Source organism: Onychomys torridus, unplaced genomic scaffold (assembly GCF_903995425.1).
Source record: "Onychomys torridus unplaced genomic scaffold, mOncTor1.1, whole genome shotgun sequence".
Classification (NCBI taxonomy): domain Eukaryota; kingdom Metazoa; phylum Chordata; class Mammalia; order Rodentia; family Cricetidae; genus Onychomys; species Onychomys torridus.
The window spans coordinates 26,922-42,777 of NW_023413755.1; the positions used below are offsets into that span (position 1 = coordinate 26,922).

The 15,856-nt window shown below is 46.4% G+C and overlaps 1 protein-coding gene across 1 annotated transcript; it reads right to left on the bottom strand.

The window, feature by feature from the left end:
- Nucleotides 1–607: 607 nt before the first annotated feature.
- Nucleotides 608–6,677, bottom strand: LOC118576464 (brain-specific homeobox protein homolog). Its single transcript, XM_036176706.1, is given in 4 exon segments — nt 608–943; nt 1,176–1,248; nt 1,250–1,322; nt 6,536–6,677. Coding segments are annotated over 4 exon segments (624 nt in total).
- Nucleotides 6,678–15,856: the final 9,179 nt, after the last annotated feature.

The window sequence follows — 15,856 nt, forward strand, 5'->3', positions numbered from 1 at the left end:
CTTGAAACAATACAGGTTAACCTGCATCATTCTAACAAATCCTTAAACTAAGGACATAATCCACCACACCTATTCCTTACTATAAAGATTTCTCAGCCTGGACTGGTCCAGGGTGGCAGTTATTGTTTGGACTCAGTATGTAACTGAGACTATGAGTCCTCCCTTGTGTCCAGATCCTCACTTATCCATTGCCAGAGCCTCTCAGAAGATGGCTATATGTATTGAGCATCATCTGGTCCTTGGGCTGCAGCTGTGGTGGGAACTGGAGCTTCCACAGAGGCTGGCTCTTCAGCCACTGATGGGTCAGTCTGGACTTCAGTTAATGTAGGTAGACCAAGGTCAGGAGCTCCAGCTGTGGTGGGAACTGGAGCTTCCGCAGAGGCTGGCCCTTCAGCCATTGCTAGATCAGGCTGAGCTTCAACAACTGTGGGTTGCCAGGGTCTGGAGCTGCAGCTTCAAGGGAGTCCTCTTGGGGAACACACCCAGCATCCTCTATGGCCTGATCATCATGGAGAGAAGCTTCCAGGCTGGGGTTGAGTTTGGGAAGGGAGGCCTCAGTGGATGTGCCTGGAGACTTGGACTCTACCTTGTCAGAGGCAAGGACAGATCAGTGACAATGGGAATGGGTGGGTCCAGAAACATCTTTTGAGCTTCCACTTGACTCTAGCAGTCCTTCTTCAGTTTCCTGCAGATTCTTCTGTTTGTGCTTAGCACGCTGATTCTTGAACCAGTTCTGGATCTCAAACTTGGTCACACTAATCATGAGTGCCAGTGCCACACATTCCTCCAGGCTTGGATACATGTTCTGATCAAAATGTTTTTGGAGGAGGAGCTTTTGTTTCTTGGAGTAAACAGTGCGTTCCTTCTGTTGAATCCTTGCAGCCTTAGGATGAACTTGCTGGTCACCATAGTCATCTGAAGGCACCATAAGACCTAGGTAACCCTCACAACCAGAACTCACAGGGGAGGGCATCTGGTCACTAGGGCACACTGATACAGTTTCCAGTGTTGGGAGATCTGGTTGCATTGGGATATTTGGTATCATTGGTGGTCTTGGGGATACTTGCAGACCTAGGCTCCTTTCAGGATATGAATGCCATTGGAGACTTGATTGCATTGGTGTTCCTGGAGGAAATAGGGGAGTTTGATACATTTTGGAAATTCAGTTGGCTTACAGATGATAGATGATTTTGGAGCCTTGATTGCACTGGAACTCCTGGGTGCATTAGGGGATTTTGAGACATTTGCAGACAAGTTGCTTGTAGGCTCTTGAGGCATCTGGATAGCTGTTTCCATAGGTGCATATGAAGGCAGTTGGGAATCTGGATGCAAGAAAGGAACTTGGGGAATGTGCAGCCTTAAGTTTCTAGAAATTGCTGGGTCTTTTGGAAGACACCTATGCACTGGTAGACATGGAAGCCTATTGGGGTGTGATCCTATTGGAGTAAGTTCTTGTGCTGAAGAACCCTGGATATCAGCTGGCTCTCCCATCTTGACCAGATCCTTGCTGGTGGTTGAAACTCTATTCCAAAGGACATGGCCTTAAATCTCTTTTCTATTCATAGTTTTTTTTTTTTTAAACCTCCGTCTTTCCTTCTCCTATATTTACATCCTTCCCAGCTTCCCTAAGGAAATTTCATTTTGCATATTTCACTATCAGCTCAATTGTATCAATTCTGAAATTCCCCTTTACCCTCCCCCACTTCTTCTGTACTGACCTCCCTCTCCCTCCCGAAGTGCCCCCCTTCCCTTGTCCTGTCAGATGATCTAACTCTTCAGTGATTTTACTGAGCTCACACTCAAGACTTTAGTTCTGCCCACTCTCGTCCATGTTACACCTTTGGATCCTCAGACACTCTTACTGGATCCTGAGGCTCACTATCTGTCTCAGCGTTTTTTCATGGTGACAATTAAGGGCATCTGGGGTTCTCAGACAAACAAGCCTTTTCAGTCACCTCCTCACACGAATATGGGAGATTGGCTCTATCTTAACATCCTCCCACAGGACAAAAGGCCACTAGAATCTGTCTGAATTGGACCCTGTCAAGTTCTTACAAGTCCAACTGCAGTCAGCTTCAAGGCCTGCCACTGTGGACTCATCTGTGCAGAGTTAAGATGCTCTGTCCACAGTCTCCACTGCTCTGTTCTTTTTGAGACTCCTGCAGACCTGTTTCCTCTTCCAGTGAGATCTAACCCTCCCACTGGGTTCCAGGGCTGGAACTCAGTTGTCTCCATGTTACTCAGGGTTTCTGCGACAGTAATGAAACACTGTGACCAAAGCAACTCAACTATTTAAATGTGTAGTCACCAGGGAGGGGAATAGTTTGATAGGATTAGAAGGATTAGGAGGTGTGGTCTTGTTGGGGGAAGTGTGTTACTGGGGTGGGCTTTGAGGTTTCAAAAGCCCATGCCAGACCTAGTCTTGCTCTCTCTGCCTGTGGATCAGGAATTGTCTCTCAGCTACATCTCCAGCACCATACTTGCCTACCATGATAATAATGGACTAAGCCTCTGAAACTGTAACAGGCCCCACTAAATGCATTCTCTCCCAAGAGTTCTCATGCTCATGGCATCTGTTCATAGCAACAGAATCTTGACTAAGATGCCCTTCAAGGTGATTTTCTGTTCCCTAAAACAAGGACTCTCCTGCTGTGCAGCCCCTGACAGCTCTTCAGTGTTTACATACCTCCTGACCAGAGCAGGTCCTAGGCTGCTTTTCAGGATGGGTTTGGATTCTCTGTTAGAGCACTTAAAAAAAAAATCTTGTTTATTTATTTATTTGTGTGTGTGTGTGTGTGTCTCTCTGTGTGTGTGTGTGTGTGTGTGTGTGTGTGTGTGCATGTAAACACATGTGCTTGTGTGTGCCCCTACTATGGTGAATATGTATGAATCTCTATGTGTGAGTGATGAATTGCATTTATCCATGGGCCTATGGGATTGTTTGTGGACATTTTCCTGATTAATGATTGATGTGGGAGGGCCCGGGACCAGCCCACTGTGGACAGTGCCATGTTTATGCAGGTGGGCCTGAACTTTATGAGAGAGGTAGATGGACATGAGCCTGGGAGCAAGCCAATGGGGAACATTCCTTCATGGCCTCTGCTTCATTCCTTCCTCCAGGTTCCTGCCTCGACCTTCTGCTTTCTGTAGATGATGGGCTGCAACCTGTAAGCCCATTCCTTCCTCAGGTGGTTTTGGTCAGTGTTTTATCTCAGCAAATGAAATCTAATCTTCTTTTAAATATCAATTAAAAGATTATGTGGCTGGGGGGTGGTGGCAGTGCACTAATTAATCCCAGCACTCGGGAGGCAGAGCCAGGAGAATCTCTGTGAGTTCGAGGCCAGCCTGGTCTACAGAGCGAGATCCAGGATAGGCACCAAAACTACATGGAGAAAACCTGTCTTGAAAAACCAAAAAAAAAAAAAAAAAAAAAGATAATGTATATGTTAGTGTCTCTGTTACAGTATATGCGTGTGTGCTTGGATGTGTATCTGTTTACATGGTATGTGATTACAGAGGCACCTATGTGTGCTTGGATATGTATCTGTTTCTCTGGTATAGGATTTACATGCCCCTGTGTGTACTTGTGATGTGCATGTGGAAGTAGAGGACAATGTTGGCATTTCCTTCCATTTCTTTCCACCTTAAAATGAAGACACAATCTCTCAGTGAACCTGGTTCTTAACATTTTATCTAGACTGGCTGACCAGTGAGTCCTCAAAGTTTACCTATCTGTGCCCAATAGTGCTGGGGTTACATACCCACACTACCATGATTGATTTTTATATGGTGCTAGAGAGCTCACCTTGGGTCCTCATGTTTGGGCAGCAAGCACTTTACCCCCAGAGTTATTGGCCCAGCTCCCTCTATGTGATTCTGCCTGACATTTTCCTGGTGATCAGTGATGTGAAGCATCTTTTTATACACTTGTTGGCTATTCCTATGTTAATTTGGAGAAATGCCTGGCCTATTAATATTCATTGTCCATTTAAAGAAACCAGTTTATTTTATTGGTGTTGAAGTGTATGAGGCTGTGCACATTTTACTAGAGACCAATGTTGGTAACACAGCATTGGATGGTAATCAGCTATTAGTTTCTGTCGCTGAGATACAACACCTGGTCTTCCATCCATGGGCCCATTGCTCTGGCAAACGTCATGGTGGGAAGTACGTGATGGAACATGGTGACTGGATAGTAAAGAGAGAGGAGCAGTGGGGTCCCAGTTTATCCTCAAGTGCACACCCCAATGGTATAATTTCCTTACACTCTGCCCCACCACTCGCTGGTTCTCAAACCTCCCTAAAGCACCATTACCAGGGGATCAACTCTTCTGCACCTGGGTGTTTGAGGAACACTTCAGTTTCAAAGTACAACACATGCTTTGGAAATGTCTTTGGGATGCCTATTTATGGTTTGTTTGTTTGTTTGTTTATTGAGACAAAGTTTTACTGTGTAACCCTGGCTTGTCTGGAACTCACAGAGTTTGCCTCTGCCTCCTGAGTGCTGAGATTAAAGATGTGAAGCACATTGCTTGGCTCTCTATTGATGTTTGCTCCCCTTTACCTCCCTCTGTCTAGTTTGATGTTTTTCCTTTTGCTGTTGTTATCTGTGAATTTTGTTTTAAGATTCAAATGTCATTACAAAGATAAATATCAAAATGTTTCCTTTATAGTTTCACAATAGTTTTACAGTGTCATATTTTACACTTAAATCTCAGTCCGTTTTGAGGATGCTTTTGTATGACGTGTACTCTAAGGTTCAGGTTTAGCTTTTGTGTGCTGTCTCCCAGTTTTCCCAGCAGTGTTTATTGAAGAGATTTTCCTTCCCCCATTGCTGGCGTCTTTGTTAAAGGTCTGTGTGAGGCTTGCTTGTGGGCTCCCTGTTCTGTTCCATCATTGGTCAGTTTGTTTTCGGTCATGCTGTCTTGATTACTGTAGCTTTGGGTGTAGTTTGAAATCTAGAAATTTGGTATATACTGCTGTGTTCAGTCTCAGAATACTCTGAATGCAGCTGGAGACATGGCTCAGCCGTTAAAAACTCTTGTTCTGGCAGAGCACCAGAATTCAATTCCCAGCACCCATGTGGTGGCTCTCAACCGTCCACAACACAGAGGTGCACAGACATACATATGCACAAAACACTCATATATATATATATGAAATTACATAAATCTGAACATTCAGAAGTATGTTGACTATTTAGAGGCTTCTATATTTCTGTATAAAACCCCCTTCCTGACACACACTCCTACAGAGAACACACAGGATTTCAATAGAGATCACAGAGAGTCTGTAGGTCTCTTTGATTAGTATGAACATTGTAACGGTATTTCTTCCAGTCAGTGAACACAGGATGTGTCCCCAATTAGTTGAGTCTTCTTTGGTTCCTTTTTCTGTCTGCAGTTTTCTATCCTCAGATACTTTAGCTCATTAGCCGAGTTTATTTGTAAGTATTTAATTCTTTTTGATGGTACAGACAGTGAAGAAATTCCCTTAATATCATTGTCATCATATTTTGTTAGAGTGTGTAAATGAAATTGATTCTGTTGTTTGCTGATTTTTTTATCCTAACAGTTAATACTCAATTTGTTACTCTTAACTTCACTTTGCTGGACTCATCAGCGTTGTCTAAATATACTATCATGTCATATGCAAGTAGAGACTCCTCAACCTCTGCACTCTAGTCTAGATGCTTTTTATATCTTTTTCTTGTCCAGTTTCTCTAGCTAGGATTTCTAGTGCTGTACTGAGTACAAGTTGTGAAAGCAGGGAACCTTCCTGAGTTTAACTTCTCATTGTCAGCTGTGCTTTTAGCTGTATTGTAGTGTAAGTCTTTGTGTGTGTGTGTGTGTGTGTGTGTGTGTGTGTGTGTGTATAAGGACATTTTGCTATACTTAGTTTATTGATAGATTTTATCAGAAAGTGTGTTGAGTTTTTTTTATGTTTGCATTTCTTAAGATATAATTTATTTATAATTAAATTCTTTGGGAATGTCACATCATACATTCCAATCCTACTCATTTCTCAGTCTTTCCATATCTGCCTTTTATCCTTGTAGCATCGCCCCACCAAAGAAAATTTGAAAAGAAATAAAAATAAATAAAAAATACTAATTAAAAAGCAAACAAAACAACAAAACCCCAACCCAACCAACCAACCAAACCCCCACTTCCCTCTTCTGTCTTTCCTGCCTCTCCATCACCTCTTCATCTGTCTTAGTGGCACTGGGAGTAAACACCTTTGTCCAAACAGCTTTGTTTGCAAATGTTCATTGAATAATGAGCTGTTCGTCAGGTTCAAGGCCTCTGGCTTCTGGTACACCAACAGTACTGGATTCTCACATAAACTCCTCTCAGACATCCTGTTGTTTTCCTCAGTCATGGGGATCCTGCAGCTATGATTCATCAGGACTAGTCCCTTCATGCCCTCTGGCAGGTCATCGATGGGGTAGATGTTGGGGTGGACCAACACGAAGTCCTCAAAGTGTGCCTGGGTGGTAGCTGAGTTGGTCAGTCTGGGCCACTGGGACACCCGCCTCTGGCGAAGGTGGAGCCAGCTCTCATATGCTCATGGTGGCAGGTGGAGCCAGCATTCCGGAGTGCAATAGCCACATCTCCAAAGAGGGGCAGGCCAGGTCTCCAGTGCTTGATCTTTGGGACTAGCTCTCCCAAGGCCATGGAGGGGTGGGACCAACTCTTCCAGGAGGGGCATGACCTACTGAGGGGCAAGGCCTGCTCAGTATGGCCCTCAGACTTCAACACACATGGTTTTCACACTGGTAATGAATGTTATTTATTAAGTGACACTGTTTAACATGTAAGAGAAGCCACAGGGCACAACAAAACCCACTATAAGAATTTATTAAGGAAAGGGAATAGAAGGGGTGTGCATAGGCCTATGGAATGACCATGCAGGAAGAGAGGGGAGGTATAGGTGGAACCAGCTTTTATAGGTTCCTCCTTCACAAGTGCATATGGGCTTATGTAGCTATGCCCCACATGCACATAGACTGTGAGAACACACTGTGCACAAATTACATGATTATGTAGTGCATGGATTACATAGGATGTAAGGCCCTGGGATGACTAAGGGTCTTGCATGGCTACTGGACAGTGCATGTGCGGTCTTGTAGCTGGGGGAGTGACTAAGAAGTCTAACAATGGACATCAACAGAGACCTCAGAAGCAGCAGGACCAAGAACCCAGATGTGGCCCTCAGCAGCAGCTTGGGCTTGGATATCACCATAGTCCCAAGTAGCAATGCAGGCCACTCAGAACTCTATGGGCCCAGCAACAGAGTTGTCCTCAGACTTCAACATGGCCCCAGCCCCAGGTAGAGGCCCAGACACCAGACATCCCATGGACCTTGAAGGTAACAGGAGACATAGACATCAACACAGACCCTAGTTGCAGTAGGGCCATGGATCCAGACATGGTCCTTGGCTGCAGCTTGGGTACAGTTATCAACATGACCTTTTGTGGCAGCACAGGCCTCTCAGGTCTGTATGGCCCTGGTAGCAGCATAACCTCAGATACCAACATGGCCCGAGGTGGCAGCCCAGACACAAGACATCTGCACATTAACATATCCATTGACATCCACAGAGATGCCAGCTTAGCAGGACCATGAACCCAGACATGGCTCTTGGCAGCATCCTGGGCCTAGATGTCATGATGACCCCAGGTGTCAAGCAGGCCACCCACATCAGCCCATTTGGTACCACCTCACCTCTTCAGATCTGCTTCTTCCACAGTACGTGAACAGTTCTGCATCTCTTTCTCTCCCTCATCTCCCCACCATATATTCACTCATCATTATGGCATAGGCCCACCTGGAATCTTATGGTGCCAGGCAGGCCTGTGGTTGTCTTCTACGGACCCAGGCCAAGCAGCATCTGGTGGGCCTGTGGGTGTCCTCTACCCTCCTGGTTCTGGTGGTACCAGTGTTGAGTTTTGACACCATTTACTGCATCTGTTGTGGGGATCATGAAACCTTTGCTCTTTGTTCTTTTCATTTGGTAAACCACATTTACTGATTTGGGTATTATTGAATACTTCTTGTCACTTTGCTCCTCTGCCTGTTGACACATAGGAAGGGGTGAGTTCTCATGACATATTTGGTGAACTTTAACCAGAATATCAGGCTCCAAAGAACATTCAACCAGAAAGCTTTCCACCATTGCAGACATTTTCTGCTTGCTCATCTATTTATTGGAAGCCTGGGTTACCAGGACTGTTCCAAGACATCTGCTAAGATGTTCTGCCAAGTTGCTATAGGATTAAAGTTTCCATTGTGATTGTAAAACCTGGTGTTTGTTTTTTCTCATGTTAAAATGTTTTCTGCTTTTCCTATCAGTTTTTTTATTTAACACATAGCTATATAGATGCATGCTCTTCAACACTGAAATGTTTGAGGATTTCCCGCTTGTCTTCCTGTTGTTGATTTCACATTTCCTGCTGTTATGGGCAGATAGCATGATTTCTATGATGTCCACCCTGTATACTTGTTTTTAATTTTTTAAATTATATTTGTGTTTTAATTTTACACATCAGCCATGGGTTCCCCTGTCCTCAGCCTGTATACTTTTAAAAAATTTACTTGATGGCTCAAAAATGACCCTTCTTGTTGGGCATGATGATGCTTTCCTTTAAACCTAGCATTTGTGAGGCAGAGAGAGTTGGATCTCTAAGGGTCCAAGGCAACAACCTATTATATCTTGATGCTCTTGTCAATGAATGCAAGGCCACAGGGGAAAAAATGCACCAATATCACAATTTCATGCCATCCTGGGTCTTACAGTAAATGGCATAAATTTCCCAAGATGCCATAAGAAGCATTTTTTCTTGCTTTGAAGACGACATAGTCACTGTCCAGGAGAGTTCACAGAGGCAGCCTCTAAGGATCATGGGGATCAAATTATAGATGAGGAAGCTAAGGAGCAGCCCCAGGAAGCACCTAGGGACAAAAATGGGATGTTAATTCAAGTGGCCTCCTGCATATCCAGTTACAGCATCCTACTCTACTTCATAGATCACATTCTCAGTGGGCTTTTTAAAATGTTTATTTTTTCTTTTTGTTTTTATTTCAGGCCTTTCTGCCAACTTGAATTGGTATAACTTCCAATGGGAATGAAATTGTGAAGGGTACTGAGGAAGAGACCATGAATAAATATCAACTATTGTGCAAGGCCAGCCAAGTACTCCTGGAGTTCTGGCTTCACTGTTCTTTTTAAAGTGCAGCCCAGTTGCGGCAGAAGACCCCAGTGTTTTGGAGATGCCAGTACCTTGGAATGACCACTAAGAACAGCAGCAGCAGTGGAGTAGAGCCATCTGGGGCCTAGAAGACTAGCTGTGTGTACTATAGAGGGCAGAGTCGGAGAAGTGACCCAAGCCCTGTGGAGGAGTCCAGAAGGTTGTGAGTATGTCCTAGATATAGGGCAGTTCAGATTTTGTAATTACTCAAGATGTTAGAGATGCCAGAGTTCTGGTATACCTGTGGAGGAGAGCTCCTAACCGTGAGTGGAACCAGCCCAAGAGAAAGAAGTGAGTTGCAGTCAACAAAACTGAACAGAATTGGGAGACCTAAAGAGCGTTCTGATGTCAGACAAGGAGATGCAGAGTTTGGAGTTTGTCCAGATGGTTTCGGTCTTGCTTTGGTGCAATATTTTCTCACTATGCTCCCTTCCCTACATTTTGAAATGGTAATGTACATCCTATGCCATTCTATGTTGGATGTATGTGATCTGTGTTTTGGTTTGACTTTACATGGTTAAGAGATTATATGAATCTCAGAGGAGACTTTGAACTTTGGACTTTTAAATATTGTTGAGACTGTCATAGACTATGGGAACTTTTGAAACTTGACTAAATGCATTATTATATTGTTAAAGGTTTATGGGGCACAGGGAGTGGAATGTGGTAGTTTGAGTGTATTTGGCCCTCATAAGCTCATAGAGAGTGGCATTATTAGGAAGTGTAGTGTTGTTGGAGGAAGTGTGGTCTTGTTGGAGGAGGCTGGATGACACACACCTTTAATCCAAACCTTGAGGCTGGAGGGCACACCTTTAATATTGGCCACACCTTCTGTTGGAGGTGTGTCACTGTGGAGGCCAGCTTTGAGGTCTTTTTCTTAAGCTTCCCTCGGTATGATAGTCAGTCCACTTCCTGTGGTCTGCAACATGCACACACGGCTATTCCTCAAGTACAATGCCTGCCTGGATGCTGCCATACTCCCCTCCATGATAGACTGAAACTCTGAACGCAAATGGGCCACCACAGTTAAAAGTTTTCTTTTATAAGAGTTGCCATGGTCATGGCACATAGACACATTCCTTATTTTGTTCTAGAGTAGACTGCCTAGTACAGGGGAGATATAATAAATCTCTATTACAAAGTGAATATTCTTCACAGAATTTAACTCCCAGCTGAATACCATTAGGCAGGGTGGAGCCTTCCTAGTGCGTCTCTCATTGACTTCTATATAAGTTATGTACATAGGAGTAAAAACTTCACACTCCCACCAAGGAAATATGGTTGTCCTGTTTCCTATACTAGGGATGGGCACATAACCACGTTCTTTTCCAGATCTCTAGTTCAAGTAGTTCCATGTGAAGGGCAAATCCACCAGGGAGCATCAAGGAAATAGTACAGGGTGGTAAGAAAGACCAAAGTGACTAGCGTGGAGCGAAAGACCATGTATGTCTGCAGCATCAGGATTCATCTGGTTGACCATGAAACACTGTGTCTGCAGAATCAGCATCAAGATTCATCTGGTTGAGGCCAGTGAGAGGGAGAGTGGCTGCATCAGATGAACTCTCCAGACCTTCTCTGGAGCATCTTCAACCTACAGCAAGGACACAGGTCTACTGCAGGGTCTGAGGACAGCCAGGGTCAGTTCCCATGGGTGCCCAGTACCAGTCATCTCTACCACACAGCCGCCACCCTCACTGAGGGACATCCAGTTCCCTCCTCCATCACCCCTGGAATCTGCATCCCTGGAGCCTCTACTGTCTTCCTCCCTTCTTTCCCATGTCCCAGAGTCCCCAGGCCCTGCTGCAGCAGGATAAGGTGATAATGGCTGGCTCTGCTTCTGGACTCAGGCCTGATGGGAGGGGCTGAAGGAGTAGGGAGGAACCCTATCCAAACTGGCCTTTGCACCTGGTCATCCAGGACTTTAGTGGGGTTCCAGAGCTCTTTCCCCCTTCATTCTGAAACTCTCAAAATCTGAAAGTGGCACACTCAGATGTGGTGTGACTGTCCTGCCGCACCTTGTCCTTCTGGGCAGCCCAGATGGGAGCAGTAGATGCCTCCAGTGTGGACACTGCTCCAGGGATTCTGGAGGCTGCTGCTGCTTGATTCATTTCTATTTTATGTGTGTGAGTGTGAGCCTGCATGTCTGTAAGTATACTGTGGGAATGTCTGGGGTCTGTGTGTGCACTGTGGGAATGCCTGGGGTCTGTGTGTGCACTGTGGGAATGCCTGGGGTCTGTGTGTGCACTGTGGGAATGGAATGCCTGGGGTCTTTGTAGAAGAAGGGACAGGTTGCTCTACCAGTTGCACATGAACTACCATGTTCTTCTTTTGTGTTCCTGCTGTCCCCACATCTGCATCATGGGACCCTCCTGATTAGGAACCTGCTGTGTTCCCTCCTCATTTCCCACTGGTCTGTGACATGATTCCTGTCCTGTCAAGGCTGAGCATGCAGAAGCTATTGTTAGCAGGTGACATGAACCAGATCTCCCGTCTCTTTTCTCAATAAGATGCTATAGTTGAGGGACAAGAGAAGGACTCCAGGAATTCCATCTCGCTTCCTCACTCCTTCTATCTGTCCCTTACCCCACTCCCAACACTGCCCTCAGTACCTTCGTTATCACAGATTCTCTTCAGAAAACACAGAAGAATGGAGTAGGGGAGGATTATCAGCGGGACAGAGGTGTTTGGATTGATGGCCATGGATGAAACCCGTTTCATATCTGGAGCAGCAACTGGCCAGGCTGAAGTGGAAACACAGGTTGAGTCTTGACCAGATATCAAATCTGAGAAAATCTCACCTTAGCTTCTGGGTGCTCAGGTGATTCAGCAACACACAGAGTTCTACTCTTGTTGCTATGCAACAAATAAACATTTGGATGTTCAGTAGGAGGGGAGAGAGGGCATGTCCCCTGACCCCCCAAAGACTCCTGCAGCTATGATAGGGGAAGCAGGGGCATGATGGGACCTCATATTCCCTCTAGTAGGAGAGGATGGATGAAGATTACCTGTGAGGCTGGTGGCAGGGAAGAAGTAAGATCAGGTGAGATGCAAAGCAGCAGTGATTCTAGAATGAGGAAAAGGACAGGAAATAGAAGGATGCTCAGACAGTGACAGCCTGCAAGAACCACAGTGCGAGAACAATGTAAACACAATTAATGAGATAGGAGAGGGTGAGAAAGGAAATGAATGATGGAAAAAATGGCCAACAACTCAAGAGCTCATGGTGATTGGATTATTACACACACACACATACACACACACACACACATGCACACACACAAACATGCACACACACACATGCACACACACATGCACACACACACACATGCACACACACACACACACACACACACACACACACACTCATCTGCAGAGAGCCTCCTCCCCTTCTTCCCAGTTACCTGTAGGCTCCAGCTTTTCTTCCCAGTGTGACTTGATCTCCTCAAGCCAGGACCTGCAGTCCCCCTGTGAAGTCATTTTTAAGAAGGCAGCTACATCCCTATTTTTCTCCCACATCTCTTTCATCCATCCAGGATTAACTTGAGTCCATTGTCCAATGACTGAGTAAATGTGAAACATTTTGTGTCCATTGAGGTCAAAGACCCAGGATCCATTGAACTTTCCATCTACTTCATGCCAACAACACATCGTGGCCTGCAGAGTGAGGGGCTCTGTGCCCATGGGATAGAGATCAGCCTCTGGGGTTGATGAATCCTGCCTGCCTACCCATCCCCCTTCCCATCCTCTGACCTTGCTCTACCCTCCACATTTTGGCCTTGCTACTGAACCTCTTAGGTGGGACTATCAGTGATGCATTTTTTTTTTCCCCATGAAAACAAGGAATGTCTCTAAACTATCACAAATCCTGTTCTTTCTTTCAGGGGGCCATCTGATTATTCTTTTATTTAATTTGTAGCTGTGTAGTTTGAACCTAGGGCCTCATGCATGCCAGGTAAGCACTCTCCCACTGAGCTATATCCCCAGCACTATGGGGCCATTTGAAACTCACCTCTGATTGTTTTGTTCTCCTCCTTCATTTTAACCACTTGCTGTTTGAACAGGTCCACTCCATCTTTCAGAGTGTCAACCTGTTTTTCACAGATCTTTGTGGCATTGAGGTTGTTCCCCAGAACACCATTGGCATGACAGTTGTTGTTATTGTCATAGGAAAGAAAAGTCTCTTTGTTCAGTTGGCCTTGGACTTTGTGCCTCCATGGTCCAGACCCTGACTTGCCCACAGTGAAGCTGTAGCAAAGAGAAGCAGCATCTGTGAAGGAAACATGCAGTGATGTTAGGGATGCAGAGCAGGGGCTCAGAGACAGTCCCTGCATCTGGAACAAGAAACACCTGTGGAGGGTGTCTTTAAAAAAAGAAATAGAGAAAAGAAAGGAAGGAAGAAAGGAAGAAAATAAAGACTTGCCCATTTTGCTGGTTTTCACGGTCAATTTGATACAGCCTAGAGTCACCAAAGAAGGGAACATCTATTGAGGGACTATTTTGACTGTTGATGACATAGGAATGCCCAGTCATGAAAGGGCATTTCTATTCCCTAGGAAGATGGTCTCATAGCTAGATTAGAAATCTAGCAGTGCAGAAACTAGTGATCCAGACAGCAAGCAGCATCTTCCATGGCTCCTGCAATGCCTCTCTGGCTGGGAATCAAGTTCCTTGGTCATAGGTAATGCTGTGTGGAACAGCAAGTCTGCCTGCCTCTGAGTACTGCCCTGACTTCCCTCAGTGACAGACTGGCTTAGATGTAGAAGTCCAATAAATCAGTCTCCCTTACATTGCTTTTGTAGAGTGTTTTTATCACAGCAACAGATTGACACCAGAACAAAACATTGGCATATCCCTGGACATACTGCAGTGTTCCAGGGATGGCTTCCTGGAACTGGTCAGTGAATAGTCCATACCACAGGACAAAGAAAATCTAGGCTGGTTAAATCTGGTAGTAGAAGCATGGTGATCATAAACCTCAGGGAAGCGAATGTGTCAGAGTGGAGTCATCCATAGTGGACAGGGTGTGTCAGCCGTAGATTGCCACATGGTTGAAGAGGGCTTGAATGCACTTTATGAATTGTAACAGGGAACGCCTAGAAAAGAGAGATGGAGTGATTAGGGGGTCGGTGATGAGACACATGGGGATTGGAGCTGGGCTTGGTGGGACAAATTTGTAATCCCAGAACTTGGAAGACTGAGGGACAGAAGGAATTACTACAAATTCTATAGTGTGTGAAATCCTGTCCTAAAACAAAACAACAGACAGGAGAGAGAGAGAGAGAGAGAGAGAGAGAGAGAGAGAGAGAGAGAGAGAGAGAGAGAGAACAGAAGAACTAATGCCTGTGGTGGTGGCCACCTTCTCCCTGGAAGTCTCTGTGTGATCTTCTGGAGAATACCATGGGAAGGTGGGAATGAAAGGTCAAGGACAAAGAGGTCCCAGATGGTGGAGAGCTTGTGAGGAATCCCCCCTGGTAAGGCAGTCTTCAGAGCACAGCATGCCTTAGGTCCAGGGGAGCTGTCTGAGACCTCCTCCTGGAGGGGTCCACACTGGTGTCTGGGTTTAGGCTTCAGCTGATCCCAGTGGTGCTGAGGGCATCACTAGCTACCCCCTCTGCTACCCTGCCCTCCTCATTCAAGCAGGCCCCTTCCGGCCCTCCCGTTGGTGACTTCCCCCCTGTGTCAATGCACTGAAGAGAATCTGGGAGGGACGCGGTGAGGACCAGGGTGACCAGACATTAAGTCCTGATGATAGTGAAGAGAGGCCAGGGAGCTTCCTGTGAGGACTCTGATCTTCCTGACTCAGTAGTCCAGTGTCCGCCTTCCCTACCTGCCCCAGTTAAATCCCAGGAACTCACCAGTGGGCAGCAGGCACTCCAGACAGTTCAGTAGAAGGAAAAGCCTTCTGAACTTAGGAAAGATTTCCCCAGGTGGCAGCAGCCTTTGCCATGGTTCCTTCCTGAGAACTGGTTGTCAATAGGTGTTGCAGGAGCTGTGTAGAGAATCCGGGGCGTCCTCAGTACAGCCCCACAGAGGCCCCTGTGCAGGGATTCGCGAAAGTCCCGTGAATTCAGGCTTTTCCGAGATCTTTTCCATATGTTCTCCTCGGGGGACCCTCAGGGGTCGTGCTCTAGTCCTCCCTCGTGAACACCGCGAACTCCCCGGCGGGCTACCTGTCTGCCTCCCTGGAAGGCTGGTTAGCGGCTTAACTCACTGCCCGGATCGCTCAGTCCCTCTTCGCGGGCTTCTGGGCTTTAGGATTTCCCACCGCGCTGCGTCTTAGCTCCCCTGCTGTCGGGCTCCTTAGGTGCCCGCTGCCCCGCTCCAGAGCTCCCCCCGCTCCCCCGCTGCCCGGCTGTCCCGCTGCCCCGCTGTCCCGCTGCCCGTCTGCCCCGCTGCCCCGCTGCCCCGCTGCCCGGCTGTCCAGCTCCAGGGCTCCCTGGCTTCCCCGCTGTCCCGCTGCCGGGCTCCGTCTCCCTGGCTTTCGTGAAGACACAACTGTGAACTGAGAGGCTAGGAAACTGTTGTCGTGGGCCCCCACACCCCGCGGTCCCATCACCTCACTCACCGGCAGCTGCGCCCTAAGAGACCCTGGGCCACAGAATCAG